General features: G+C 38.8%; 7 protein-coding genes across 12 annotated transcripts; 3 read left to right on the top strand and 4 right to left on the bottom strand.

Moving 5' to 3' along the window:
• Positions 1–1,695: 1,695 nt before the first annotated feature.
• psenen (presenilin enhancer, gamma-secretase subunit) lies at positions 1,696–4,026 on the top strand. 2 transcript variants are annotated; one of them, XM_020620085.1, is made up of 4 exons: positions 1,696–1,806; positions 2,186–2,267; positions 2,517–2,621; positions 3,201–4,026. In XM_020620085.1, exons 2-4 carry the CDS (start codon positions 2,207–2,209, stop codon positions 3,338–3,340), a joined length of 306 nt encoding a protein of 101 aa, XP_020475741.1. In that variant the 5' UTR covers positions 1,696–1,806; positions 2,186–2,206; the 3' UTR covers positions 3,341–4,026. The 2 variants fall into 2 exon arrangements, with proteins under 2 accessions (XP_020475741.1, XP_020475742.1); XM_020620086.1 differs by having other exon boundaries at positions 1,697–1,806; positions 2,189–2,267.
• An 862-nt stretch (positions 4,027–4,888) lies between these two features.
• hspb6 (heat shock protein, alpha-crystallin-related, b6) lies at positions 4,889–5,955 on the top strand. Of its 2 annotated transcripts, XM_020620098.1 has the most exons (4): positions 4,889–4,994; positions 5,081–5,232; positions 5,366–5,488; positions 5,589–5,955. In XM_020620098.1, the coding sequence occupies exons 2-4, from the start codon at positions 5,083–5,085 to the stop codon at positions 5,742–5,744; spliced, it is 429 nt and encodes a 142-aa protein (XP_020475754.1). In that variant the 5' UTR covers positions 4,889–4,994; positions 5,081–5,082; the 3' UTR covers positions 5,745–5,955. The 2 variants fall into 2 exon arrangements, with proteins under 2 accessions (XP_020475754.1, XP_020475755.1); XM_020620099.1 differs by having other exon boundaries at positions 4,889–5,232.
• A 142-nt stretch (positions 5,956–6,097) lies between these two features.
• On the bottom strand, positions 6,098–10,934 carry proser3 (proline and serine rich 3). 2 transcript variants are annotated; one of them, XM_020620093.1, is made up of 14 exons: positions 10,846–10,934; positions 10,329–10,553; positions 10,144–10,252; positions 9,795–10,054; positions 9,495–9,646; positions 9,259–9,362; positions 8,528–8,613; positions 8,315–8,448; positions 7,913–8,142; positions 7,322–7,818; positions 7,063–7,252; positions 6,755–6,926; positions 6,423–6,504; positions 6,098–6,262 (listed from the first exon to the last, which is right to left on the bottom strand). In XM_020620093.1, exons 2-14 carry the CDS (start codon positions 10,337–10,339, stop codon positions 6,211–6,213), a joined length of 2,079 nt encoding a protein of 692 aa, XP_020475749.1. In that variant the 5' UTR covers positions 10,340–10,553; positions 10,846–10,934; the 3' UTR covers positions 6,098–6,210. The 2 variants fall into 2 exon arrangements, with proteins under 2 accessions (XP_020475749.1, XP_020475750.1); XM_020620094.1 differs by lacking the exons at positions 6,755–6,926; positions 10,846–10,934 and having other exon boundaries at positions 6,179–6,262; positions 10,329–10,785.
• lin37 (lin-37 DREAM MuvB core complex component) lies at positions 10,927–14,745 on the top strand. 2 transcript variants are annotated; one of them, XM_020620095.1, is made up of 9 exons: positions 10,927–11,400; positions 11,584–11,659; positions 11,739–11,789; positions 11,960–11,995; positions 12,140–12,225; positions 12,374–12,534; positions 13,173–13,304; positions 13,443–13,516; positions 14,306–14,745. In XM_020620095.1, the coding sequence occupies exons 1-9, from the start codon at positions 11,367–11,369 to the stop codon at positions 14,391–14,393; spliced, it is 738 nt and encodes a 245-aa protein (XP_020475751.1). In that variant the 5' UTR covers positions 10,927–11,366; the 3' UTR covers positions 14,394–14,745. The 2 variants fall into 2 exon arrangements, with proteins under 2 accessions (XP_020475751.1, XP_020475752.1); XM_020620096.1 differs by having other exon boundaries at positions 10,930–11,400; positions 11,960–11,989.
• A 1,248-nt stretch (positions 14,746–15,993) lies between these two features.
• LOC109971689 (chemokine-like receptor 1) lies at positions 15,994–18,264 on the bottom strand. The gene is made up of 2 exons (XM_020620090.1): positions 18,055–18,264; positions 15,994–17,700 (listed from the first exon to the last, which is right to left on the bottom strand). Exons 1-2 carry the CDS (start codon positions 18,062–18,064, stop codon positions 16,643–16,645), a joined length of 1,068 nt encoding a protein of 355 aa, XP_020475746.1. The 5' UTR covers positions 18,065–18,264; the 3' UTR covers positions 15,994–16,642.
• A 740-nt stretch (positions 18,265–19,004) lies between these two features.
• LOC109971687 (chymotrypsin-like protease CTRL-1) lies at positions 19,005–21,134 on the bottom strand. 2 transcript variants are annotated; one of them, XM_020620087.1, is made up of 7 exons: positions 21,075–21,134; positions 20,754–20,857; positions 20,576–20,655; positions 20,407–20,488; positions 20,090–20,270; positions 19,778–19,908; positions 19,005–19,309 (listed from the first exon to the last, which is right to left on the bottom strand). In XM_020620087.1, exons 1-7 carry the CDS (start codon positions 21,118–21,120, stop codon positions 19,148–19,150), a joined length of 786 nt encoding a protein of 261 aa, XP_020475743.1. In that variant the 5' UTR covers positions 21,121–21,134; the 3' UTR covers positions 19,005–19,147. The 2 variants fall into 2 exon arrangements, with proteins under 2 accessions (XP_020475743.1, XP_020475744.1); XM_020620088.1 differs by having other exon boundaries at positions 19,005–19,178.
• A 984-nt stretch (positions 21,135–22,118) lies between these two features.
• On the bottom strand, positions 22,119–26,625 carry hsc70 (heat shock cognate 70). Its single transcript, XM_020620091.1, has 9 exons — positions 26,538–26,625; positions 24,964–25,168; positions 24,642–24,847; positions 24,227–24,379; positions 23,599–24,154; positions 23,264–23,466; positions 22,929–23,127; positions 22,555–22,787; positions 22,119–22,377 (listed from the first exon to the last, which is right to left on the bottom strand). The coding sequence occupies exons 2-9, from the start codon at positions 25,166–25,168 to the stop codon at positions 22,183–22,185; spliced, it is 1,950 nt and encodes a 649-aa protein (XP_020475747.1). The 5' UTR covers positions 26,538–26,625; the 3' UTR covers positions 22,119–22,182.
• Positions 26,626–27,232: the final 607 nt, after the last annotated feature.

The raw sequence follows: 27,232 nt of genomic DNA, 5'->3' as shown, positions 1-27,232 counted from the left end.
TCCTTCATTGTTTCAACAACAACACACACCGAGGGCTAGCAGTTCGAGGAGAGACAAGAGGGAAGGCGCGAGATGGGAGGGGAAACCCGCAATGCTGCAAGGGAAAGTGAGTTTTTTTTTCAGTGAGACTCCGATGAGAGAAGTGAGTCGACCGCTCTCTGGTGGTGGTTGTAAGCAAAACATCCATGTCACATGTCTCTCCATTCAGAAATGTATTTCATCTCAGGCTATGCCATTTGGTACGGAAGAGTATTAGGGCCACAGCATAATAAACTCAGAATTCTGACTTTATTCTCAGAATTCTGACGTTAATCTCAGAAATCTGACTAAACTCAGAATTCTGAGATTAAAGTCAGAATTCTGAGTTTAAAGTCAGAATTCTGAGATTAACGTCAGAATTAAAAAAAAAAACATTATGCAGTGGCCCTAAAGTCAGAATTAAAAAAAAAATTTATGCAGTGGCCCTAATACTCTTCCGTACATTTGAGATGAGTCTAACTTTATTTGTTGTAATAACTGTAATTCCACTGATGATCCACTGATCTTTTCTTCAGTGGTGGAAGAAGTAGGATACTCAGATTGTTTACTTAAGTAAAATTAGCAATACCACAGTGTAAAAATTGTCTGTTACAAGTAAGTCTTGCATTCAAAATGTTACTTAATAAAAGTACAAACGTATTAGCATAAGTATACTTAAAATTACAAAAGTAAAAGTACACATGGAAAATGTTTATTATAATTATTCATATATTACTGTACACATCACATTTAATGTTGCAGCTGGAAAAGATAGAGCTAATTCTAACTACATTAGATGCTTAGAATTTGAATTACTGTTGGGTAGCTTGTGATAACAAATTTTATGACTATGCTGTATTTTGTTTGATTAACTAAAGTAGTCAAATAAATATAGACTACAAAGTACAATATTTTTCTTTGAAATGTAGTGAAATTGAAGTATGAAGTAGCAGTAAATGAAAATACTCAAGTAAAGTACAGATACCTCAAAATTGTACTTATGTACAATACTTGAGTAAATGTACTTAGTTACTTTCCACATCTACATTTCTTATTATGTTTGTGTTATGTTTTTGAAAAATCTAGACTGACATAAATTTTTCTTAAAGAAAAAGTCAGATTTTAGATAAAAAATATTGATGTGATAAATGTAACTTATCTTTCCAGGCTTGTTAACATAATAGCCCAGCTGACACCTGTGTAGGCCAATATCATTCTGTTTAACAGTGAGAATAATCAAAATTGGGAATGGAAGAACTTTGCTATCCTTGATTCCTGCAAGAAATAAACCAAATAAAATAAATAGAAATAAAATCATCCCATATATGTGGTCAGACAAGCTATGTTTGGCGGTGCGTGGAAAAATCATATTCTGCATGATGTACTTGGAAATTGTTCCTGTTTTTTGTTTAATTGCTCCCACGATAAACTGGAAAGACGAGAGACTGGAAAGAGACATTATAAACGAAAGGAACTGGAGAACTAAGGGATTTTTAAAGACAGTGTGCAAACAAGAAGAAGACTCACTCCATTTATCTTCAGCACACATCCCATGAATGACACATCATCCATCCATATATCCTTCTGCTGTAACTTTAAACCACAATAAAAACACATGATGGCGCCAGGTGGCGATATAGAGTTCGTGTAAGGGTGTGCTTGCAATAAAACACAAAGCAGAATGGCGAAGAAGAATGTGATTTTGTAGAAGAAAAGAAGGAAGTGTTGTGTTAATGTAGCTGGTTAACTGGATACCATTGTCTGTGTTTTTTGACTTTAAAATATCAGGTAATATATCATGTTAATGGAGAGTATGGTAGTCTTTTATAAATATTATGAAACGGCTTCGCCCATAATTTAGTTACTGCTACGGCTGTTTGTAGTAGTCGAAACAACCCAATGTTCCCAAGCTAACTAAAGGCTAACGTTAGCCTGAGGTGAATTTCTAGTCATCTGACTATGCAGACTGGGTCAGTTAGCATCAGAAGGTAGCTTTATCCCTTGAGTTGTATACGGTTTTCATAAGATTACTTTGAGTGTAAACGTTAAGCCATCTCCAAGACAGTTGACAATAGTATCCTAATCGTAGACATCACCGTTGTCACAGAAGTTATGTTTTTGGTGGGTTGCTGTCCTCAATTGTACACCGTAACGTTCTTTTCTGTAGCAGGATCCACATAAAGCGAAGATGAACCTGGAACGCCTGCCCAATGAGGAGAAACTCAGCCTATGCAGAAAGTACTATTTAGGTGAGAGTACTTAAATGTTGATAGGATAACCACTAATACATACATTCTGATATTCAATCTTGCCTCTTCCCCTTTGGTTTTATATTCTGGACATATGGAAATAGTGTTGACACCTGCCTCCATAAATTGTATATTTATATTATTATGGTTCCGTTTGCATGAGAGGGAGGATTGGTTATCACTATCTTCTCTGCCCACGTATTAATTCAGTAGTATTGTCACTGATGTGTCTCTATGTATTTTTCTCAGGTGGCTTTGCATTTCTTCCATTCCTGTGGCTGGTGAATGTTGTTTGGTTTTTTCAGGAGGCCTTTCTAAAGCCAACCTACACTGAACAGCTCCAGATAAAAACTTGTAAGTATCAGAACTTCTCTTTAATTATTAGAGATTTTAATAACCATAGTTCCACTTGTTTAATTTAACAAAAAATTGGCATTTAGAAACTGTGCATTTAACATTCATGTCTTATAGTTTTCCTCAATATTTTCAGAACATCATTTCAGTTGTCCTAAATCCTGGAGGAAATAGGATGACTTTTCTAGGTTTAGAAAATTGATTTAATGCTTTCTAATCAGGGCTGGGTATTGAGTAAATATTGATTAATATGCCTTTATATAATAGTTTTGTTTTTAACAGAATGTCTACATCCATCTAAAATACCCAAGAATGTGGATTTTTAAGGGATACACAGAAAATGTCTACTTACTATATAATGTTGATATATTGATGTAAATCTAATTTTGCCAGAATTACACACAGTATTTAAAACTCTCCACATTGCCACATTTTAGTGTAGCAAAATATTCATCACACATTTTGGCTCTCATTTTTCAAAGAAAGCTTCAGTCAGCTAAGTCGGTGCAATACAATAAATCTGTGTGCATAATCACTGCTTAATTCTAAGTAAATGTCTCTTTTGTGTTTTCCGTTTAGATGTGAAGCGGTCTGCACTGGGGTTGGTGTTATGGGTAACAGTACTCACTACATGGATTACTATTTTCCAACACTTCAGAGCACAGTGGGGGGCTGTGGGAGATTATCTCTCCTTTACAATTCCACTGGGAATTCCTTGAGACAGTTTATCATGTCTTCTGAAATACCATACTTCAGTTACAATGTTTTTTCACTATGTACTTTACTTTTCATCACAAGTCAGAATTTGACACTTATCTTGGAATAACATTATTCCTCAAGGATCTAGGATCTGTGTGGATCTTTAGTTGATGACTCATCTGTGTGCTATTTTCTCTATATATACTCTGAATATTTTGTATCATTACAGAAGTCTTCTAAAGTCTGGACAATCACTGGCGCCTTTTGTGAAATCCAATAACTTAATCCCTCCCATCAGCCATCCTATAAGAGTCCTAACATAATCAGAGCCATTTTTAGCCACTCCAGTCAAAGCTTAAGTGACAGGTTCTACATTACTAACTGGGAGAACATGTGCCCGCAGTAAATAACTACTGACCTTACTAGCATGTGCCAAGAACAAGAAGCAGTTGCATGTATAGTACTTTTTGAGTCACTTGGTAAAATTGTAAAATAAAGAACCCTTTCATGGACATTGTGTATTGTTTTCAGGCTTGCTGTATTTTATGTGTCTGTTTAGAGTGAAGTGGTAGAAATTAATGTAAATGCATTTACTCAAGTACTGTAAATATAATTTTAGGCACTTCATCTCATTGTACTTTGTTTCAGCAGTAAATTCCTCGTGTGTCCAACACACCTGGCCAATAAAGCTGATTCTGATTCTAAATACTTTTGCTTCACAACATACATTTAGCAATTGGTAATAAAGAATGTATGCTCATTCAACCAACATAAACATGGATGTATTTTTACAGTTAAAAAGACAGCAAAATGTCAGGTAGTTAAAATCATTTCTACCAGTTACAGTACCACTTTAAAATGCTATTTATACCTATGTGCATAAGTAGGAAAACATGAATGGAATGTATTTTTCAATAATAAAACATATGCAGGACCACATTTTCTACATTACCTTTAGTTTTGATATTTCCTAGTATATTTTACAGACAAGCTTCTGTGCTTTTACTTAAATACTGAATGCAGAACTTTACCTTGCACTGGAGTATTTTTACATTGAAGTGTGGATACTTTTACTTGAGTGAAGGATCCAAATACCTTTTTCCATCACTGAGTAAGTGATGAGGGAAGGTAGCTCTTTGGTACCACACATGCTCAAGCATGTGTTTTGGGTCCCTGCTGTCAATGTCCGTCACCAGCTCATGAGGGTCAACATCATGTTTTGAACTTATTTTTGGAAAGACCTTCTTGACAACCAACCTTAAGCGCATATTTGTAATAGTTCTGATATCACCAATAGTCTGTTCGTATCAGTGTCATCAACCCTAGGAATAAACTGTTGACAACATTGTTAGTAATGGGTAATAACTTAATTGAGAATAAGCTTGCAACAGCTGCTTGTAATAACACACTTATCCACATGGCTCTGCCTGAACACCCATGGGTACACATTAGTCCAGAACATAACAGAAGCAAGGTGCCTCACTGTGAATTCCCAACTCATTATGTAACTCCAGTATAAAAAACACAGAGTCAGTCACATCCAGCACCCAGAAGGAGAGGAGCCTGGAGTCAGACATAGTGGCATAGCAGTGTACCTCATTCAGGACCTGACAGTTATCTAGGGGCTGTCTTTTCCCTTTTGTACACAAACTCGGTCAGGAAATTTAAGAAGAGGTGAGTTCTGTATGCCTTGTACTCTGCCATCCTGCAGCCTCAGCTGCTGTCAACAGAACCTTATTTATTTTTTCCTTACTGATTAGAAATGGATTTCATCCTGCCACCCACTATGCCAGCTGGTGGTATCCCATGGGAGAAGGTTTTACCACCTCTTATTCCTCAGCTGAATGGAAATTATGGACAGTGGTCACCGAAATTGCTGCTTCCAGAGACTGAAAATACTAGCTCTGCAGTGGTAGGTCATTTTAACTTACTATGGCTAAGTATTGTAAAATTGTACAAATGTGGGGCTATATTGGATATTTACTGTGCTTAGCTGTATTTCATGCTTATATAATAATACACAGTATTATGACTCATTTTTGTAGGTGAACTGTGATGACAGTGGATTTACAGTTCAAGTTGATGTAAAGCTCTTCAACCCAGAGGATCTAATGGTCAAAGTAGTAGGAGACTTTGTAGAAGTGCAAGGAAAGCATGAAGAAAAAAAGGTTGGTATTCTGGGAAGAACATTGCTGGATGCTTTTTTTTTAATTTATAAAAGCTATGAAATTTGTTATCCTCTAAACTTGAATTCCTCTGTTTTGTTAGGATGGTCCTGGGTTTACAACACGGCAGTTTAATCGCCGCTACCGAATCCCAAAGGGCGTTGACATCATGTCTTTGGAGTCAATGGTCTCTCCAGATGGCATCCTTATCATATCTGCACCTATGCTGCAAACAGAGACCTCCAGATCCCTGACCTAATCACAAAAATACCAAACACTCAGATCTGCACCGTTTTCACCATGTATGACTACAAATGCAACGAAACCCTTTAAGAACACAAGCACAAACAGAAACAACTTCAGGCTCCTCTAATCACCGCAACATTCAGCATGTGCCAAAACACACATTTGTTGTGTTTCTGGCTCTGCTCTAATGTTCCCTGCCCCCTGAGGTTTGTATATAGTGCGCTGCTATTACTCATCAATGTTACATAATGTTTTAAGGAACCAGTCTGTAAATATTCTGTTCACATATCAATTCTTCTGCTTCTTTTTGTGCAACTTTTGTAAAACACACTGTATTTTGATTATGACTAATGATGAACACAGACATATCTCTAAACTCTTTAATGTGGAAACAGTCATTTTAAAAAAGTACAAATAAACTTTATTTCTTTATAAAAAAAATTAAAAAAGCAACTACATGAAATGCCTCTTGCAAGTGTTCAAGTAACTTGTTGCTTGTCCAGGAACTTGTGCAACAAAGCATCCACTTCCCTAAAAGGAAAAATATAGTAGAATATTTTTATGTAATTTAGGGTGCCATGTTAAGATCATTTTAACAACACTGTAAGTAGCCTACTGCATTTCATATGTTCAGGAACAACATCATTTTACACAACTGACCATTTGACCAGCTGAGCAATTTATGTTTTACCTGATCTGCTCCTTTACCCATTTTCTCTGTTTACGAAAGACTTGTAGTAAAGGGTCGTCTTCAAATTCCTTTTCATCTGAATCTGAAAAGAAAAGTACTTTTGAAGGTTATAAGCATAAGAACCAAGACTATAAGTTATTATTTTATTAGTGTAACTCCCAAAGGGTTAGCATGTACTTAATGATTACAGCAAAATTCAACATGGATTACAAATGTTACCAGATCCACATACAAACAGCATGCACAACAAAGATTTAAGTTTTGGAATGCTATAGACTGTTCACAGTAAAGAACAGGGTAAAATGTGGTGCTCTTTACTGCCATAAGTTCACCTTCAGCCTCTTGCAGCAGCTGTGAAATGACCCCCACCGAGTTCTGTGCATTGCATGGAGGAACTGGGGGTTGTGGAGGTGCAGAGGTAGTGCCATGATGTGAAACCAAGGAGACAGGGGTCCTCTGTGCTGGAGGTGAATCCACCATGGGGAACAATACCCCTGAAACTACCTGTCAGGGCCCAGTGAGAACATCCTATTGTTCATGCAGCTTTTAATTACCATAGTGACATTGTACATGTACATCTAAAACACATGGTTGGCAGAGTGAACTGGTGAAGTTGGTGAAAACCTTTGCATGTGCTGACCTGTCCTAAAGCACTGTGGACTGGAGAAGGTGGTGGTGCATGATCACCAGTACAGCTCTCACTGGGGAACTGGCTGCCCTGCCGCTGATGCTGCTCTGCCCCTGGTATGGCTGTTTTGGAAAATCTTTGATGTGAAGAACTCCAGTTTGTAGAGTTGCGTCCACCGGGATGTTCTCTATCCACAGTATATCTGCACAAAAATGTGCATTAAGCATTCAAACCTGAATTTGTACATTCTGTGCATATTTCAATACATCACCTTGATGATTTCTTTTGCTTCCTAACAGACGTCATTGTCTTGTTCTCCTTCTTCTCTGACTCCGTTGGTGGAGCTTTCTCTTTTTTGTACCTCTTGGATATTTTGTGCTGACTAGGCCACTCTCCTATAGCCGCAGATGAAGCAGGTGGTGAGGATGACACATGTTCATGAGTAGGCTCATCATTTGAGTTTGCAGGGACTTCAGTCTTTTTATGAATAACTTTGGCCTGAGACTCATCTAAGGTTTGTGAAGTATTGTCCTGCACACCAACATGAGACGACTGGATAGGACAGGGCAAGACATCACAGAGTAAATGCATGTGGGGAGGAATGTAGGCAATAGTCTGAGGCTGACAGACTGATGAGCCAGAGGCAACAAAGGCAGGGAGGGGAGGTAGACCTGAAGCTGGGGGGCATGATCCATGGACTTGGGGAGCACTGATGTGTGGATCAGTAGCTTTTTGTGAGAATTCAGGAGGTTGATTACTCTGCGGTTGCTAGAGATGATGCAAAACAGAGGAATTTTAAATTAGTCTGTAAATCTGGAATAAACATTAAACAAAAGGTGTATAATTTTACCACGACTCCAACCTTATAAGCCTGTCCACTGGCTGAAAGGTGGCTTAAACGGGGAGCCTGCCAGCTAAATGTAGCATCATGAAGACTGGAGTGTTGGACAGACCACTTCCTGGCCTGCTCCATCTTCCTCCTCAAACGCCACTGAAACAAGATGTCCTCTTCTGGGCGTGTGGAGGGCATCAAAGAAGAACTGACATATTTTTGGGAGGACACAGCCTGAAGTGATTCAGTGCTGGCTTTCGCTGTAAATGTTGACAAAGACATTGCACAACAGTATAACAGTTTAAATTGCTGGTTATGAAAAAAGAGGAACCATATACCACAGGTTCCTTAATAGGGAGCCATATTGTTAAAGTTTACACTGCAAGAAAACAATTTTAAAAGTTGGCATTTTATTTCACACTCTTGCCTTACCAGCAGTAGGCTTTATTAAACTTGGAAGCAAAGGTCTTCGCACTGGCTCATCTACACTGACTGGAGAAGAGAAATCTGAGCACCGCAGGCCCTCTGAGCTGACAGGGATAGATCCATCACTCAGAGTACTTTCACTATTAAAAAGAAAACAGGTTACTGTCAACTGAAGGAATTAATTAATATATCATTGATGTTAACTGGTGGTCGTCATACCCTCTCAGTAGAAGTCTGTTAGCCCTCTCTTGAAGGTGTAGTATCTCTGTGTCATCAAATTCATCCTGGGAGGTGTCTGAAAACATCTGAGAAGCAAACGGAACAGTTCACACAATTCTGTTCTTGATATTTTAATATTAACAGCACTCACAATACAGTGTAAATGAATACAACTAGATAATTAAATGTGTGGCATTTGTGTAAAAAATAAATCAGATCAGTTATATTACCTGGCTAACAAATATACAGACATTCTTTTATAATTTTGCGAGGTTGGGGTGACACATTTGACACGAGCAGGTTGAACAAGCCATATACAGTATGCATCAGACAAGGCTGCATAAAAGATGACTTCCCAGGTATTTAGCAAACAAAGGTGTTTCCAAATGGACATGTGGTGTGGTGTTGAAATGCAAATGTTTATATGTACACTTAGTTGGAATTAGGGGTCTCTCCTGCAGGCATCCTGATTCACTTGGCATTCAGACAAATGTGGAAAAACCAGGGAGGGATAGTGTAGACCCAATAATCCATTATAAAAGCATATCAAACTAATAAATAACAGGATGGGATAGTATCTGGTGTTTTTTAAAGTTTTTTAAAAATTAAATATGGGTATATTTGTAGGTAAATTCAGAAATTTCCTACAAGCAATAACACTCATTATTTCTGTTTGCTAAAGACAAAAAACAACAACAGGTTATTCAGTGGCTCATTCTTAGTGCACTCACAAATGCACTGGCTCTGCATGGGGAAAGGGATCCGTCATGTTGACACTGGCCAGCTGGACTGAAAATGGCAGGTCTCTGGTCATCTCTCAAAGGCTGGATGGCTTCTGGGGAAACAGAGTGATTCCACAGATTGTCTCACAGATTTTACCAAAAAGGCTTCTTTCTACATTGAAATTTAGAAGTTGGTAACAATTAACAAAATGTAGATTAAAATATAACAGTAAGTGTAAATCTACCTTTGTCTGTTGCTTTAGTTGGCATTGAGCTGGGGGGTAAAGATGAGGGTGACATCCACCAAAAAGGCAGTTGCTCCTCTCCCATGACAGAAGCCATCTGTTGGCGCTCCTCTCGACTCTGCGGTTGACCACGGCGAAAACGATCTATATATCTGGAAGACATTGTAATGTTTAGTCACAGCTTACATCACCTTTTCACTACAAAATAAAGTTACAGTTTTGGTTTATGGCAAAAACACTGAACTTAGGTGCTGCTATATTTAAGGGTATAAGTCTTGACTGTATGAAGCTAAAGCATACTTTGCCAACACTGAATCCTGCTGGTCCCCAGTGTATTCCCTTGCTCTCACAGACTGTTTGGGTGTCTCCATGTCAGATGAGGTTGCAGTGCCCGAAGGAGAAGATCCACTGTCAGTGGAGGGCCAGGATTCTGCATAAACAGGTTGTCCATCCGTGGCGGCAAAACACTGTTCACGTTTCTCAAACAATTGGTGGCCCTCAGCGGTAAGAGGTTGTACTTTTGGACTGGGTCGCTGGTGTGAACGTACAGGACTCAAAATCTGCAAAACAATAAAAAAGATGCTTTGATTTCGGAAAGAAACATTACAAACAGATGTGTTTTGCTGTGTATGTAAAGTTTAAAACGTACAGTTTCTTTCTTTTTCTTTGACAGGGCCTGGTTGCAGGAAGGGTGGTAGTGTGCTTTCCTCACATTGGAAGCTGGCTGGAAAGGATTCTGCCTTGTGAACACAGGACCACTGTAAAAACAACACACATGATTAATTGCAACTACTGTTTACAGTAATCTACTAAAATGTGGTCTTTTGATCTTACCTGGATTTCATAACTTTAGAACTTCACAGGTGATTCATAATAGCGCAAAGAACATCATGCAGACTCAAGGTTGTTCCAGTAGGAGTCTGGGTTATGCCCGGTCCCAGGCTCTTTGACTCCAAATTACAGCTGGATAGACGTGTCCGGTCGAGTAGGTTACTTAATTCTCACTGTATTATAACTTATATAGACGGGCATTGTCCATTAGCCTTCCGAGTTGGATTTCTATGTAAACAAAACAAGGCAAACATGGAAACAAACGTCAGTACCGTACAATTTGCCCATAAAACAGCAAAGTAGGCTGCTACAGTGGACATTTCGAAGATCTATTCATCGTACAAATCATTATTTATACCGAAAACATAACTACTTTGCTTTTTGACAAATATATCGATTAACAAAATATCGATGAAAAGGAAAGGAAGCGTCACAGTTCAACTGGATCGTTATTTACTACAAAGCATGCAACCAATAGGCAGCGAGTTCAATATGATGGACAATACATTAAACCAATCACCTAGCTGGTCCTTGCTGCACAAGGGCCAATCACCTAATAGGAAACCGGCAGCGCGCGGAAGAGGAAAGTCTGAGAAGGTTATGTGGTCGACAAAAATAAGCTAAGATAGCAACAGTAATTTGCGCGTGCAGGTGTTACGATCCGACATAAATATGTAACGATCAGTCTGCACTATCTCTCAAGTGGATCGGCATAATAGACAAACATAGATAAAATAGCGTTTGCGAATTAGCTTTGTTATCCAGTGGTTTCTGCTAACCAGATGGGGGCTAGCTTGTTGTAAACGATCCTTACCTAACCGCAGCTAGCTAGCCAGCTAGCTAACCTTAACGTTAGTAAGCAAACGTCCCATAACAATTCTACATTAATATCGTTAAGTAATATCAGCTACAAGTCGGTATCACCGTAAAGAGATTGGGAATTTGGCACGGCGAACGTGTGCCTTTAAAAGTTGGTGTGTTTCCCGATAACCGGGCGGAATATATATATAACATTATTCACAAGTTGAAAAGGTGAAAATAATGCACCACGCCAAGATCAAGACTGAAAGGCAAGGTGAGAGGTTCAACCCAAAGTCTGCTTGGTCTAGAGCACTACATCTGGCAACGTAGTCTGCCCAAATTCACTAATAAATGTCACCTACACTCAATATAAACTCCCTATTGTGGCTGTAGTCAGTGACTCTTGTTTAAATAACGTTACGGATCTCGCTGTTAACCATCTGTAACATCTGTACAGATTTGGAGGTGACTGGTGCACGCAGCAGATTGGATGCAGTGTTAAAGGGACTGGTAGAAAAGAGTGAAAATGAAAGGTCAGTAAAATTATTAATATCTGAAACGTATCATTCTGATTGCTTTTCAGTCAAACTATCATCATTGTATTTTCAACAGGGATCAAAATGAGGGGGATACTGGAAAAATAACAGCTGACCCTTTAAACAAGTATGGATCGATTATTTGGATTTCAAATGTACAGTTTTTTTTTTTTTAGAGTGAATGATATAGTTTACTGCAGTTAGTGCTGTGAAGTCAGATAATATGTGCTATTTCAACATAAAAGTATAAAGGTTTTTTTTTTGTTTTTTACTGTATTTTCCACCTGCTCTGTCTAGGGACTTGTCTCCATCATCTGCTGGAAAAAGGCAAGTGTATGTATTTTCCAACCTGAGCTTAAAAACTAAGCTCAACAAACAATTAGTTGCCTGAATTTGTGACTGTCGGTGCTTTTATTCTTTACATTAACAAATTGCTTGACATGTTAAAGTCTACGTTCTTGTTTTAATCTTTTTCAGACCGTCAGCTCGTTTTTCACAGCACCGGAGGAAGAAACGAAAAGAAATGGATGAAGGCATACCAGAGGGCAATCAGCATAAACAAAGTAAGCTTGAAGATAACATAGGCTACAAAGAAAATTGTTGTAGTATATGTCCCTGTGTTTCAGTTACTGTAGTTACTTGGCAGTTTCCTTCATTAAACAATATCTTAATGTTTTGCTTGCTGTTTTTCTGTCTTTTTCTATCTGCTAGATGCTTACATTATTAAGTTGTTTGATCGCAGCGTGGATCTGGCTCAGTTCAACACCAGCACCCCACTGTATCCCATCTGCCGTGCCTGGATGAGAAACAATCCTTCTGTTCGAGAGCCAGCTCTCTCCCCAAGCCCTCCACACAGCATGGTAGAGGAAGAGGTGAGGCCATAGAGTTATGTTGGATAACCTTTTTCCCCCACCACCCAAAAGTTATACTTTATTCACTGTAAACTAGAATGTTTTTATGAGTATATAGATTCTTTTAGAGTAGGAGAGTAGACACGCTACCATTATTGTGGCCAGAAATACTGTGATATACAGTAGACCTTTGATTTTATGCTTTTGAGTGTTTCAGTTGCCATTTTCAGTGCTTTGAAGACCACAATCAAAATTCCATTCCCATCTTTGGTGTATATGGGGTCTTTATATGTCTCAGCAGTAAATATCTCCAAACCCCTGTAAATACAACCAAAACTGCATAAATGCGTAACTAAACACCACCAGTGGTAAGTGAGAAAATGTTTTGGTGTGTATGTCTCTTCATTTTGTAATTTGTTTGGATTGCTTAAAACGTGGAATCGTAATCATCAGTATAATCAGTAAGTTTGGAGACAATAGTCTTTGAAACACTGAAATCAACTTTTAAAAGTATTTATGACACTAGAAAGAAAGGTAATAGAAAGTATCTTATCTCTAAAGACAGCATTGTTTCATGGTCACTGAGCATTATACCACCAGGAATTGTGTTATTGACTCTTCCACTGCAGTCCTTTTTCCAAATTTCTTTCTTTTGCCAGGTCACAGACATGATCAATGGTAAAGGTCAGAATGTGTACCGATTTCCTCCTCCAACCTCCTGCCCAGTCGGCCCCACTGGTGAACCCATCAATCTCAGGATCCCACAGACTGAAAAACCCACTGTTACCAAGGTCCCATATATTATGTGCATGAGAATTGTTGATGGTGTTTTTACTTGCATGTACTTGGACACATTGAATTTTAACATTAAAGTCATCAGTTAAAAAGTTAACAAGTGACTATATCTGAATATTTTTGTTTTTCCACAGTTAAACGATTCAGCTCCTGTTTCAGGTTCTCTTATATGTGACCACATGGAACGATGGAAAAAGATAAGGCAGAAGTATGTTCTGAAAAGCCATAGACACACACTACAGTTTGTACCTTTGTTTTTGTTTTCACTGCCCTGTGTCCTGCACACAGCCCATTGCAAGGTCAGGGTTTCATCCATGGCTGTTCTTGTGTATCACTTGATGCTTAAGGCTGATAAGTTGTTAATGTCTGATTTACTGTATACAGTGCAGTGTTCTTTGCCAAAGCCCATTACAGTTGACTAAAGCGCCTGACTTGAAATCAAAATAATTTTTGAAGTAGTTTTGTTCTGAAGAGTAACAGAAATGTAATGTTGTTCTTGCATTCATTTCTGCACCTACACTGTAACCATACACATGAATGGTAAAACGAAAAACTCTTTCATAATAATTCTCACATCTTCTTTAGGTCTGCCAGTGGACTGTATTTGTTGTCTTTTGTGGTTGTCAAATTAAACTTATTTGTACATAAGAAATTATTAAATTGCTGTTGTGTGATGCATGCTATAAGCTGGGTCATGCATACCCATCTTGCATAAAGTCCACTTTTTATTTAGTTTTATTAAATTAGTTCAGTATCCAAAATTAAAGGAAGAAGAAGAGAGAGTTTAAACTTTAAAATATTTCTCAGAGACAGGAGTAAATGTTGCAATACTTGCCTCACTTTGTAGATCTGTGTTCCTCACAACGCTTGTTTTATTGGGAGACAGTTTGATGGGCCTGTGACGGGTAATCGGGTTTGGTGTGAGAGTCTGACAGGGCAACCAAAACATCCAAAAGTTTGGGATGAATTGAGCTGACACATATTGGTGTTTTTCCAGATGGAAGGAGTGCTCCAACAAGAACCAGCTAAGATACAGTGAGAGCATCAAGATCCTTAAGGAGATGAAGGACCTCTATGATCACTAACTGGCCACCTTATAGCTCTCCACAATGGAATGGACTCTTTGCACTTGGAACAGAGCCATGGTGTACACCTGCCACCTACACAGACTCATAGGAAAGTATTAATTGAACCCGGAGCCTTAAATTGATCACATGTCCTGTGCATTGCAGAAATAATATTTTGAAGGATGTTTTAAGGTTTTTGCAAGCTCTTGTGTGGGAATGGCTTCTAGTGTGGTGTAGGGGTGTTTTTAATCATAAAAACTGTGTAGATGTCTGACTAAATTAACTTCGTTATCAGCAGTATTTTTCCAGAAAAACTGTCATGTGCATCCTCAACATCCTAACAAGATTGAATAAAGTTTATTGTGATCTCTTCCACTTTCAGATTTCTTTATTTTATTTTCAGCATGCAAGTAGCGGAGAACACAGAAACTAAGATAAAGAGGTTTAGCTCAGAGAGTTCAATTAGTCTACAGGAGTAGCCTGTAGATACTGATGTACACTGTGACTTGTTCTTTTAACATGTATAAAGTAGCCTGTTGGTTCTTTATTAGTCAGCTATCCAAGACAGATGTCAAGCCATAATAATGTTTTTGTGATTACATTCTAGATTTTGTGTCAGTTAATGAACATGTAATTAAAAACATGATCTCTATAATGAATTATGATGCAGTCAAAGTGCTAGAACAGTGATATTTTCTCTCTGAATTACACCACACTAGATTTACAATTAACCAAAGTGAATGAGAGGAATATAGTCTTGAAAAAACTAAATTTATCAACATTGATTAATTGCTGTTGTGAGAATTTTTTAAATCCCAAACTGAAGAAACCATAGAAAATACCCCATGTCTAGGAACAATAAAAACTACTGTAGGTAACCCTAGTTCTTTTGCTATTACTATACTCTAGTATGACAGCATAGAAAAAAGCACTAAATAAGTGTTTTGTGAGTTGGGCAATACCTTTTTTTTTTGGATATTGCTTAGTTGCAGTAGTGGAGAAAGTAGCAATATCATAGTGTAAAAATACTCTGTTACAAGTAAAACCTTTCTGTGCGGTGCTTGCGTGGGTTGATTGGCGGCTCTAAATTGCCTGTAGGAGTGTGTGTGTGTGTGTGTGTGTGTCCCTCCCGCCAACCACGTTCGGGACTAAGCGGTATAGAAATTGAGATTATTGTGTACATCACTTTAATGTTGCAGCTCGTAAACTCGTTTGAACTTTATATGCTTATAATTGAAATCACTGCTGGGTAGTTTGTGAATTTCCCACCAATATGATTATATAGTATTTTGTCCTTTGATCTGATTCTGAAAAGTAACTAGTGAATGAAGTTATCCAATAAATGTACCAGAGTACAAATTACAATAGTAGCCTCTGAAATTTAGCGAAGCAAAAGTAGGAAGTAGCAGAAAATGAATATACTGACTACCTCAAAATAGTTTTTAATTCTAGTACTTGAGTAAATGTACTCAGATATGGTATGAAGTCATCTGAGACAGGTCTCAGTGTTCTATTTTGTAAAAGCAAGAGGCCAGGCATATCAGTTCTGTAAGATAAAACGCTGTATGGTGAGTAGTGCGCATTTGTGTTTGTCATGTAGAAAGAAGAGAAACAGCTCTTCAGAAAAAGTTTTTATTCACTGTAGTGAAAAGCATAAAGTTCAGTTATTAAAATGCAGTCTTGTCTGACAGTATCATGAATGCTTTTATATACAAATAGCTTTTCAGTAAACAGGTAAATAAGCTGGAGCATTAAAAACTTACAAACATGAACCTGGTCTCTTTATCCAATGAACTACAGGAAATTTCATATCTGATGGCAGAAAGTACAAAACAGTTAATTTTAAATGTATTACATTCATTGTTACATAAAACTTAATACTTACATTTTAAAACTGCAGCACATCCATTAAGATGTTTTCTGTTATTTTGACCAGTTACAGCTTGAACATGTTAGGAGCTCATGTGCTAGTTAGAAAAAAGCTGAGGTTGCAAGTGCAACAAAAGTGAGAAGATTTTATCAGCTGGATGTGAAAACATCAGTTGATGAGTTGACACTTTAACATAGAGAAATTAAGATCACACATAGCAATTATTCTACAGATTTCTTTTTTTTTTTACAAATGTACTAATTTGTAAAATTAATTACATTTTACAATTAATTAATTTGCAATGCCATTTTCTACTGTCAATCTACTTTTGTCATTGGGTTTAAAAAGATGTGAAACCAGTACAATTTACATCGCCTGCCAGATGTGGACATCTTAATCAGTGCTCAGTGTTCTCTCTACACTCACTGAAAACCACTTTACTTTCTGTGGACTTTAAGGAAGTGGACGTGCTTTTCTCCACAGGTGCAGCAGAGTCAGATTTACGGGAAATTCGTGACAAGTGGGACGACATGGAGCGGGAGGACATAAATGACAAGTGGTCTTCTGCCAGGGCATTCTCTAAGACAAAGCATATGGACTGCTTAAGCTTGTTCTGGAATTCATGACACATGAAAACATAAAGAATGGGGTTCAGGCAGCTGTTTGTATAAGCCAAACATACAGTGAGAGAACCTGCAATCTTAATATGAGACAAACGTCTGTCAACACGTAATTCAATAAAAGACATAACATGGTAGGGCAACCAGCAGATGAAGAATGCAAGGATGATTGAGAAAATGATTCGGCAAGACCTCTGTCTGTTTCTCCTCTGCAGGCGCCTTGCACGAGCTCCTATGGCCACATAGGAGGCCAATATAGCCAGGAATGGAATGAGGAAGCCCATGGAAAAGCGAAAAATGACAAGACTCTGCATTGGTGTTGTAATTGGGTAGGAACAAAACGTCTTTCCCGATTTTGACCAAATCAGGCGAAAAATGGCATAAGGTGTGCTGCAGATCACAGCAGCCACCCAGATTGCAACACTTATGAGCACTGCTTTGCGAACAGTGCGCTTATTTTGTGCCCACACTACCACCCAGACGGACAGGCAACGGTCCAGACTTATGGCCATCAGAAGGAAGATACTGGCAAACATGGTGACTACAGTCACAAAGTTGTTGAGCTTGCACATTACAAGTCCAAAAGGCCAGTGGTATTCCTGAGAGAATGAAATGATTGTGAAAATCAGGAAGGCCAGAAAGAGGAAGTCTGCTATTGCCAAGTTGAGAAACCATACTGAGTTGACTGTTCTCTTCATCCTGAAGGCTGTCACGTAGATGACCAAACCATTGCCCACAGTCCCAACTATCACTACCACACAGTAGATTGCTACAGAGGCTATACGCAAATTCCTGATTACGTTGTCCACCCCAGCTGGAGTGGAAGTGGTGTTCCCTAATGAACAAAAACAAAATGCATTATTAGATACAACTTAACTGTATGTAACTTAAACAAATTTTGCAATATGCACATAGAAAACAGAATTAGCTTCCTTTTATAACCAGCTTACATAAAAAAGGTTTTTAATTTATGGCATATTATTTTGATTTCTTATCCCTGTGTTAGAGGTCAGAGAATAATCAAGCTGAAATGCAATTTCTACTAATTTCAGTTAGTATTTTGTGATTAAATATGACCTATTAACTAAAAATAATAATACTTTAAATCAGTCTACAACAAATTGTGGTGGAGCACCTTTCTGTTAATGCAATTTAAAAGCAATACACTTATATGTTTAAAGCATCTTACCATTTGCCATTTTTCTGTTGCAGCAGGGGTCTGTCTTTGTTCTCTTTCTTCTCAGTACCAGAAAGATGATCTCTTTCTGGTACTTTCTTATATTCCTCCTCTCTCTCTGATTACTCCTCCTTCTCAGTTCATGCAGATGTCTATGAGGCAGAACTTAAGACATACACAGGAAGTGGGTAAAAATACAATAACACCTTTTAATAAAGTGCAATTCCTCAGAACTGCACAGTTTTAAAGATAGCTAACAGTGGTAAAACATGTTTGTCACTTCCTGGTGGTGTGCCATGTGTGGTGTGGCTGGTCATCGTAACTGGTCATTGAAATGATGCATGCCGCAGCCCACTGGTTGAGAATGGCTGATTTATTGTATGACTCTTGTGTTGTATATTTCACTATACTGAAAAACATTTATGTTTTCAAACCCCTTGTTGCAAGACCAACATTGGTCTTATACTTTGCCAAATACAACTCAAAACTTTCCATTTGCATTTGGATCTTTTTCTTAAAATACTTGTTTGTTGTATGCCACACAGTCTGCCTTTGCAATCTTACCACACAGCAAGCCAAATTTATCTATACAGCACATTCAAAAACAGCAGACACTGACCAAAGTGCTTTACAGCAAGGCATTGTCTTGAGAGAACCCTCACTGACATAATGCCTTCTCTACCTCAATGCCATAACTTTAACCAAAGCCAACCCTTGCTCTAACCTTACACCCCATCATTTTTGTAAAAGTCAACAAATTAGTTGTGGGGCCCAGCCTCCAGTCCCCTTAAAGCAGTGCACTCCCAGTATTTCATCCCCACACGTATATATAAACAAGACCACACACACATACGCACACAAACACTTCAGCTTTTTTGGTTGAAATGAAAGTTAAACATGAAGCTAGCACTAGTTTTTCTTAATTTATATTTTATTCATGACTTTATCACAAATGCAGCAGTACAGTGAGTGTCAGTCAGTAGAATTAGAAACATCCTTGTGACAGTCAGTATTGATGCTGTGTAGAATCACTCACTGATCACATTGAGGAGCAGGATGATGAAGTCTGGGGAGATGTGTGTTGCTGACTTTGTGTGTGTTTGTGTTAGTTTGAAGCCAGAGTTTGGTCAATCCAGCTGCGCAGGTAGGACACACGGGCATACACGGCAGGCGTGAACACGTTGCAATTAGAGGTACCCCAGGACACAATACCCACAAGGTACCACACTCCACTTCTCTCACACACCAGAGGGCCACCAGAGTCACCCTAAAATGAGGCAAACATGTTTTTATAATTGACATGCATAGAGTCATAGAATAGAATATAACCATGGACCACGGCGTGAGTATTGCCTGGTAGTGAAGCACTTAGGGGAATTTCAGCTCTCTACAGGGTTCTACAGGATATGGCCAATGGTTTTTAGAAATGGGAAATTAGATGTATTGCAAAAACATCATTGTTGAAGTAGAAGATGAACCTTTTAAATAGCATTTTCATAATCAAACCAATTGTTAATGATGCAACAATTAATTTATTTAATTATTTTTAATTACTTATATTTGTGATATATCAAAAAATAATGTGTCACTTGTAAATGTATAAAAAGAATTTAAATTAGTAACTCATCATGTGAAATTGGTTTATATTCTGTGTTTATTTATATCTGATCCTTGTTTGAAGAGTTGCTTATTTCCTATGAATGTGTATTTCATCAGGCTTTGAACTGAGTGTTACCTGGCAGGATGACACTCCAGAAGCACCAGCACAGATCATGGCATCAGTGATTCTGCTTTGACCCCAGTACTGCCTGCACTCAGCAGGGCTGATCAGAGGCAGGGCAGTCTGTTGAAGGTAGCGAGGGGTTGCTAGAATGGAGAAGAAATGGAGACGATACTATCACCTACATCTTTGATAGCTTTCCTAGGGAGGTATGGTAAATACTCACCAGTGCCTTTATATTTTTTCTTTGTAGAAATGGGGCTGTTCATACCTTATGTGTGTTTGGACATGTGTACTGTAAGGCTTTCAAAAAAGCTGTATACTCACAGGTTTGGCCGGTCCTGCCCCACCCAGTGGTGACACATTTGGTTCCAGAGGGAATGCTGGTGCTGGAAGAGGCCAGGCACACAGGAGACACGCGGGATGTCATCTGGACTGGAGAGGACAGCTTCAGAAGGGTGATGTCATTGTTGAAGTTCTGGGAGTTGTAGTAGGGGTGAGTGATGGCCTGGATGAGGAGGTGACATAAATTATATTACAATATAATAATAATGTAATTTTGCTGTAACTTCTACACAGGAAACAATTCATTCAGGCTGTTTGTATAATGTAAAAAAGCTTTGATATGTTATGGTGTTACATACCCTGGCAATGGATTTGACCTGAATTGGCTCACTGTTGTACTGGCGGTCATGTTCTCCCAGGATAACACGGTGGTTCATTGGGCTGTAGAGAATAAAAACAGACTTATTACAGAGGTGGCAATGTTGGCATTTTCCTCTTGTGGATAAGGGATACAGAAATAGTGCTTACGACACACGGCAGTGAGCAGCAGTGGCAACCCAGTTCTGGTTGATCAGGGATCCCCCACAGAAATGGAATCCAGTACCATCCTAGGAGGGAGAAGATGCATATTGTATCTTGTTTTTACATCAGAATTGTGCAAGATATTGAGACTGCTGTATGTGTGTAGAGTGTTTACTTAGGTTACCTGAAGTGAAACCTGCCAGGGCCATGACCCAGATACAGCATTCTCCCCATTTACAATCTTGTTATATCCGCTCACTTGGGGCTTGATAGCAGGCACCCCACACCCTGAGACCCAATCACACAATCAAATAATAATAATACTAATAACTAATACAATATGTCTATTCGAAATAGGCATATAGCAGGAAGTGTCAGAATGATGCAATATCATACTGCACAAAGTGTTTACAGTCCCACTGATGTAACAGAACTACAGTATACCACAATTGTTATGAACAATGTGAGCAGATAATGATCTGGTGATGAACCACTAGTCACTCACCCAGTGCAGAGACCACAAGAGCAAAGCAACCGATGAGCAAGAACATGGCTGCGTTTTGGTCGTGATACATGTCCCTGAGTCTCAGCTGTATGGGACACTGGTTTTTATTATGTATATCTCACACACATGACCTTGAGTTCCATGTGTAGCACTCCATACTGCAGGGACTCTTCACCCCCTCCACCTCACCTTCCCAGGTGTGGGAAGAGAACATCTGGTGATAAGCACTCTGGTCTTTTGCATTTGAGTCATAATGTTTAGCAAACAAGTGGTTGTGTAATATTCAACTGGTAAAAAGCAGTACCTAGTTATTACTATGAAACAAATAAAGAACTAACTTCTATGTGTTTGTACAGTCTGTATATTATTGAATTCTTGTTAAATACACCACATTCTTTCATTTTCTAAGCAGTATAGGCCCTTAACAGCATCCTTATTTCAAACATCACTCATCAGGAGAAACTAGACTAAACTAACATAAAACAAAATAAAATAGTTTAAATAAACTCTGGGCCTCATTTTAACAGATGATTTTTTATCAGTTATGTCTTTTCTTACTTCCTCTGAGACGAGTACTACACAGGAAATAGATAATGATCCAAATCTTTGTAGCCTGTTTACAGGAACCAGCTTTATCTTCAGGGTTCAACAGCAGCAACTTTGTCCTTTTGCATACCTAATGTGAATTTTATGCACTAATACATATTTTGTTATTCAGAAACATAATGATATTTAACATATAAGTCACAAGAAAGACACAGCACATTTTTCAAATCAGTATCCCATTGTTGATCTTTATTGGTTTGATGTGTAGAAATCACAAATATGTAAAAAGAAAATACTTTTTTTGGAGTTGTCGTGGAAATCATCAATGGAGAGCTAAATCATGAACACAACGACAAACTTTGATTATGTCTTATGTGAGTAAATATTCTGAGGGCAAGTGTCAAAATGAGCAGCTTAGATTTGATAAATATTATAGCAAAGTTTTAAATACAAATTTGCATTAGTGATGCAATGTTTAATGAATGTTTATTTTGGCTAAGAAAATATTTTTAATATAATTAGTGTATGTTGGGATCTGAAGTGTAAACACTGTCAGCAGTGTTCAGTCGACCTCCTCAATAGTTGGTCCAGAGGAGGATCCGCCTCCAGCTCCACCAGGGAAACCGCCAGGCATTCCTCCTGGCATCCCACCTGGCATACCTCCTGGCATACCCCCCTGGTATAGCTTGGAGATGATGGGGTTGCACACTTTCTCCAGTTCCTTCTGCTGGTGATCGTACTCTTCCTTCTCTGCCATCTGAGTAACAAAAGGAACAAACAGTTCATAGAAGACTAGTTGTATACTCTGTAAAACAGTGTGATAAGGAAGTAGGAAATTGCACCATGCTGTTTTCACACATATGGACCTCTCTGCTTTCACATTTTGAGCCAAGAACCTCGATCACAATTCATGATTCAGTCAGTGGATTTTTACCTGGTTTCTGTCCAGCCAGGCAATAACTTCATTGCACTTGTCCACAATGGTCTTTTTGTCCTCAGGGCTGATCTTGTCTTTAAGCTTCTCGTCCTCCACAGTACTCTTCATGTTGAAGGCCAGAGACTCAAGGGAGTTCTTTGATGTGACCCTGTCTTTCTGGACCTCGTCCTCAGCCCTGAATTGTTCTGCCTCCTGCACCATGCGCTCAATTTCCTCCTTGCTCAGCCTCCCTAAAGTGGGATGAAATACAGAGCTCTACCTCCTTTCCAATATCTGTTTATTCTCTTTCATCTTTATTATTACAGTAGATTTTTAGTGTTCCTGATTTGAAAGTATTTAAGTCATTCTACCTTTTATCTACAGTCATCTACCTTTGTCATTAGTGATGGTGATCTTGTTTTCCTTTCCAGTGCTTTTGTCCACTGCTGATACATTGAGAATGCCATTGGCATCAATATCAAAGGTCACCTCAATCTGAGGGACCCCTCTGGGAGCAGGTGGAATACCAGTCAGCTCAAACTTTCCCAGGATATTATTGTCTTTGGTCATGGCTCTCTCGCCTTCATAAACCTGAAAACATTTATGCAAATCACATTCTTACACATCATTGAACACTATCAGGAATACTATCAGTTTTACTGATAGTATTACTATCAGTAATACACTGCGGTAATGGAGAGTGAACTGTACTTGAAGGTTGCTGTACCTGAATGAGCACACCAGGTTGGTTGTCTGAGTAGGTGGTAAAGGTCTGGGTTTGCTTGGTGGGGATAGTGGTGTTCCTTTTGATAAGGACAGTCATTACTCCTCCAGCAGTCTCAATTCCCAGGGACAGGGGCGTGACATCCAGCAGGAGCAGGTCCTGTACATTCTCAGACTTATCACCAGCCAAGATGGCTGCCTGCACAGCTGTGAAGTGGTAGTGAAACAAATGCTATGGTGACAAAAAAGCTTTAACATAAATCATTTATTGAGTTTGAACTATAAAACACTAATATGACTAGAAAACAGTATAAACCTGAAACCCACAAAGATACCCACCTGCACCATAGGCCACAGCCTCATCAGGGTTGATGCTCTTATTAAGGTCACGACCATTAAAGAAGTCCTGCAGTAGCTTTTGAATCTTGGGAATACGCGTGGAGCCACCCACCAGGACAATGTCATGGATCTGGGTCTTGTCCATCTTGGCATCCCTCAGGGCCTTCTCCACAGGCTCGAGCGTCCCACGGAACAAGTCGGCATTTAGCTCTTCAAAACGGGCCCTGGTGATGGAAGTATAGAAATCTGTGCCTTCGTAGAGTGAATCAATCTCAATGCTGGCCTGGGTGCTGCTGGAGAGGGTGCGCTTAGCGCGCTCACATGCTGTGCGGAGACGACGCACAGCTCGCTTGTTGTTGTTGATGTCCTTTTTGAACTTGCGCTTGAACTCAGAAACGAAGTGGTTAACCATGCGGTTGTCAAAGTCCTCACCACCCAAATGAGTGTCACCAGCTGTGGACTTAACCTCAAAGATACCATCCTCAATGGTCAGGATTGACACATCAAAAGTACCACCTCCAAGGTCAAAGATTAGGACGTTACGTTCACTGCCAACCTAAAATAAATTGTAAGAATTTGTAATAGCAACATCATTGTGGTTAACATCTACATTTTATGTGTTAGTTACCTTTTTGTCCAGGCCATAAGCAATGGCTGCAGCTGTAGGCTCATTGATGATGCGCAGCACATTAAGCCCAGAGATAGTGCCAGCATCTTTGGTGGCTTGACGCTGGGAATCATTGAAGTAAGCAGGCACTGTGATGACTGCATTGGTAACAGCCTGTAACAACATTAAGACTGTCATTCAGTAAATACAATTTATGTGTCAGGATGCTGCAAACATGAAAAGAGACTTTTTTTGCTGTAATGCTTGTTATGATTCTGACACATTTCAGACACGATCTTCTGTTAAATGTAACACTTGCGAATATCATGTAGCATTTCCTTGCAGTTGCCTCATGTTTTCCCACCCTTGTATCTGCATAAAATCAAACAACCCAAGATGAAGTTTAGTAGCATTCAGTATAACTATTATGGACTACCTTGCCAAGGTAAGCTTCAGCGATCTCCTTCATCTTGGTGAGGACCATTGAAGAAACCTCTTCTGCATAGAAGGTCTTGATCTCACCCTTGTATTCGACCTCCACCTTGGGTTTGGATCCGTCGTTCACAACCTTGAAGGGCCAGTGCTTCATGTCTGACTGCACCACAGGGTCGTCAAACCTGCGACCAATCAGGCGCTTAGCATCTGAAGTAGATTTAAAAGAAAAAAACAACACTGTAAATTGTATAGTTTGCAGTGTATATACATTATTGATTTTTTAAGTGATTAGTCGAGGCACTTGTGGGTATTGCAGTCCTTACCAAACACAGTGTTGGCTGGGTTCATGGCCACCTGGTTTTTGGCAGCATCTCCAATCAGTCTCTCAGTGTCTGTAAAGGCCACATAGCTGGGTGTGGTCCTGTTTCCTTGGTCATTGGCAATGATCTCCACTTTGCCATGTTGAAAAATGCCCACACAGGAATATGTGGTACCCAGATCAATGCCTACTGCTGGTCCTTTAGACATCTTAAACAAACAAAAGAAATGAATTAATCATTTTAACCTTTTGGGACAATAATTCTAAATTAGTGTAAATATTCATCACTGAATACATATATTTTGAATATTGGTTCTAATGTTTATATTGGTAATAATTTGTACTTAGACCTTAAAAATGTGTTTGCTTGTATAATAAAACATGTATGCACCAACATACTATTTACCCTCACATATACTGTATCTGCAAAGGTGAACCTGTTTCTGTTATTTACATACTAAGTCCAGCTATATGAGGCTCAGCTAGTGGTGGAATGGCATCCTAGGCATAGTGGCTTAAATCACGTACTGACACTTGAGACAAAATGACTGGACTATGTCTCACTGCCCTTTAAATCCCCCTCCACACTTGCTTTGCTCTCACAGGAACATAGCACTACGGTGTCTGAGTCAGCCTGGTGAAAGGTGATGGGACTGATAGTAGTGACCTGTGTGTCTAGTTTCTGACAGCTGGCTCTAAATAACTTAAGCTTACTATAAAAAGTATCAGCATATCTATATAGCAATGAATGGAAGGTGACTACAAATTCAGGGACCATTTATCAGTGACTAGTGCGCAAAACTTGCCTGGTTCCTTTTAAAACAAAGAGCTTAATAACCACAAATACCTACATAAATATAGAGCTTTGAAGTTCAGATATTTTTGTTTAGTGCAGAACTCAACAAAGTCTCTTGTTGCCAGACATCTAGGGACTGTGGGTTGACTATACTGCAGGAAATGGAGCACTTTCAGTAGCAGTATTTAGAAACACACAGTATAGATTTAACTTATTTGCAAAGCACAAAATTACTTTCATTAAAGTTTAATGTTTATAGATAATCGTTTTTTCTCTGTGTCCAGTAGGTGAAGGAAGGAACTTGATTCATTTAATCTCCCAGACCTGCTTTAACTAGAAGAGGTTACTGAATGGCCAGTTATTTTCCAGTTGTGTAACACAGAGCAGGAAATGCTGACATATGGCTGTTGCTTCACTGCCTTGCTACCCTCATCGGAAATCTGCCATGTGCAGTAGAAAACAAAGTTGTGTGTAACATCACTGTGGCCTTTGATACATATAGTATATGGGTTTTGTCACTGCCATACTGTAGAATTAAAGCTATTCACTAATTTCATCTACTTGAGGAGATCCTGAAGATGCAAAATCACATCCAACAGAGACTGTTGTGACATGGAAATGAATCGTTAAAACCATCTAAAAAGATACTTGGACTGATGCAAACCATGCACGCCTCAGTTATGGGGAATACTTCCCACATTTTGCAGTTAAGCTTTTAAAGCAACAAGCGAGGCGGACTATGAAGCCAGGCTGGATGCAATGCTTCTTATTGAAGGGGTTACCTTGTGCTGCAGATGTTCAAGACTTGAGCGTTTACTGAGTTAACGTGGTTCTTTGTTTTGTGAGCTCCCCTCCAGCTCTCCTTTCTGTCTCCTGTCAGGCGGACTAAGAGAATGAGTGTCTCTGCTCTCCACTGTATATAGAGCGCTGTGCAAGGAGAACCCACCAGGGTGTCAGGTGACTCCACCAAGGAAAGTTCTAGGCCCGCATTTCTCCTTACTGACTAGGTTTACTTGAAGAGAGCTTTCTCTTGTTACCTCTGTAGCCTTTCACTAGTTGTTCAACACAAAAAGAAAAATTAAAAATGTCTAATGACAGAGCTTTGGAGAGGTGGAAAGTAACAAAGTACATTTACTCAAGTACTGGACTTAAATACAGTTTTAAGGTATCTGTACTTTATTTTCATTTTCTGCTACTTCATACTTTGCCTCCAGTACATTTTAGAGGCAACTGTTGTACTTTTTAACTCCACTACATTTAATTGATAACGTTCAGAATAAAATTAACAAAACAAATAAAAGTATATTCACAAGAATTTATTGATCCTCTGTGGGATAACAAGTTACACAGCAGTACTTCAAATTCCTATAGAAGCATATAATGTAGTTCAAATGAGCTCCACCTTTTACTTGTAACAGAGTACTTTTATACTGTACTATTAAGTAAACAATCTGAGTACTTCTTCTACCACTGGAGA

This window comes from Monopterus albus, unplaced genomic scaffold (assembly GCF_001952655.1).
Source record: "Monopterus albus unplaced genomic scaffold, M_albus_1.0 scaffold232.1, whole genome shotgun sequence".
NCBI lineage: Eukaryota > Metazoa > Chordata > Actinopteri > Synbranchiformes > Synbranchidae > Monopterus > Monopterus albus.
The sequence above is the reverse complement of the archived record's forward strand: the minus strand, read 5'-3'. Positions and strand labels throughout refer to the sequence as shown.

Coding starts and splice junctions, on each gene's coding strand:
- psenen (XM_020620085.1), top strand. CDS start 2,207: ATGAACCTGGAACGCCTGCCCAATGAGGAGAAACTCAGCCTATGCAGA. Junction 2,268..2,516: donor ATGCAGAAAGTACTATTTAG/GTGAGAGTACTT, acceptor TATTTTTCTCAG/GTGGCTTTGCATTTCTTCCA. Junction 2,622..3,200: donor ACAGCTCCAGATAAAAACTT/GTAAGTATCAGA, acceptor TTTTCCGTTTAG/ATGTGAAGCGGTCTGCACTG.
- hspb6 (XM_020620098.1), top strand. CDS start 5,083: ATGGATTTCATCCTGCCACCCACTATGCCAGCTGGTGGTATCCCATGG. Junction 5,233..5,365: donor AAAATACTAGCTCTGCAGTG/GTAGGTCATTTT, acceptor TCATTTTTGTAG/GTGAACTGTGATGACAGTGG. Junction 5,489..5,588: donor GAAAGCATGAAGAAAAAAAG/GTTGGTATTCTG, acceptor CTGTTTTGTTAG/GATGGTCCTGGGTTTACAAC.
- proser3 (XM_020620093.1), bottom strand. Junction 9,647..9,794: donor CAGGATTCAGTGTTGGCAAA/GTATGCTTTAGC, acceptor AATGTCTTCCAG/ATATATAGATCGTTTTCGCC. Junction 8,614..9,258: donor CATGCAGAGCCAGTGCATTT/GTGAGTGCACTA, acceptor TTTGCTTCTCAG/ATGTTTTCAGACACCTCCCA.
- lin37 (XM_020620095.1), top strand. CDS start 11,367: ATGCACCACGCCAAGATCAAGACTGAAAGGCAAG. Junction 12,535..13,172: donor ACAGCATGGTAGAGGAAGAG/GTGAGGCCATAG, acceptor TTCTTTTGCCAG/GTCACAGACATGATCAATGG. Junction 13,305..13,442: donor AAAAACCCACTGTTACCAAG/GTCCCATATATT, acceptor GTTTTTCCACAG/TTAAACGATTCAGCTCCTGT.
- LOC109971687 (XM_020620087.1), bottom strand. CDS start 21,120: ATGTTCTTGCTCATCGGTTGCTTTGCTCTTGTGGTCTCTGCACTGG. Junction 20,858..21,074: donor TCTTGTGGTCTCTGCACTGG/GTGAGTGACTAG, acceptor ATTGGGTCTCAG/GGTGTGGGGTGCCTGCTATC. Junction 20,656..20,753: donor CCTGGCAGGTTTCACTTCAG/GTAACCTAAGTA, acceptor TCTCCCTCCTAG/GATGGTACTGGATTCCATTT.
- hsc70 (XM_020620091.1), bottom strand. CDS start 25,168: ATGTCTAAAGGACCAGCAGTAGGCATTGATCTGGGTACCACATATTCC. Junction 24,155..24,226: donor CTTATGGCCTGGACAAAAAG/GTAACTAACACA, acceptor AATTTATTTTAG/GTTGGCAGTGAACGTAACGT. Junction 22,788..22,928: donor CACCATCACTAATGACAAAG/GTAGATGACTGT, acceptor ATCCCACTTTAG/GGAGGCTGAGCAAGGAGGAA.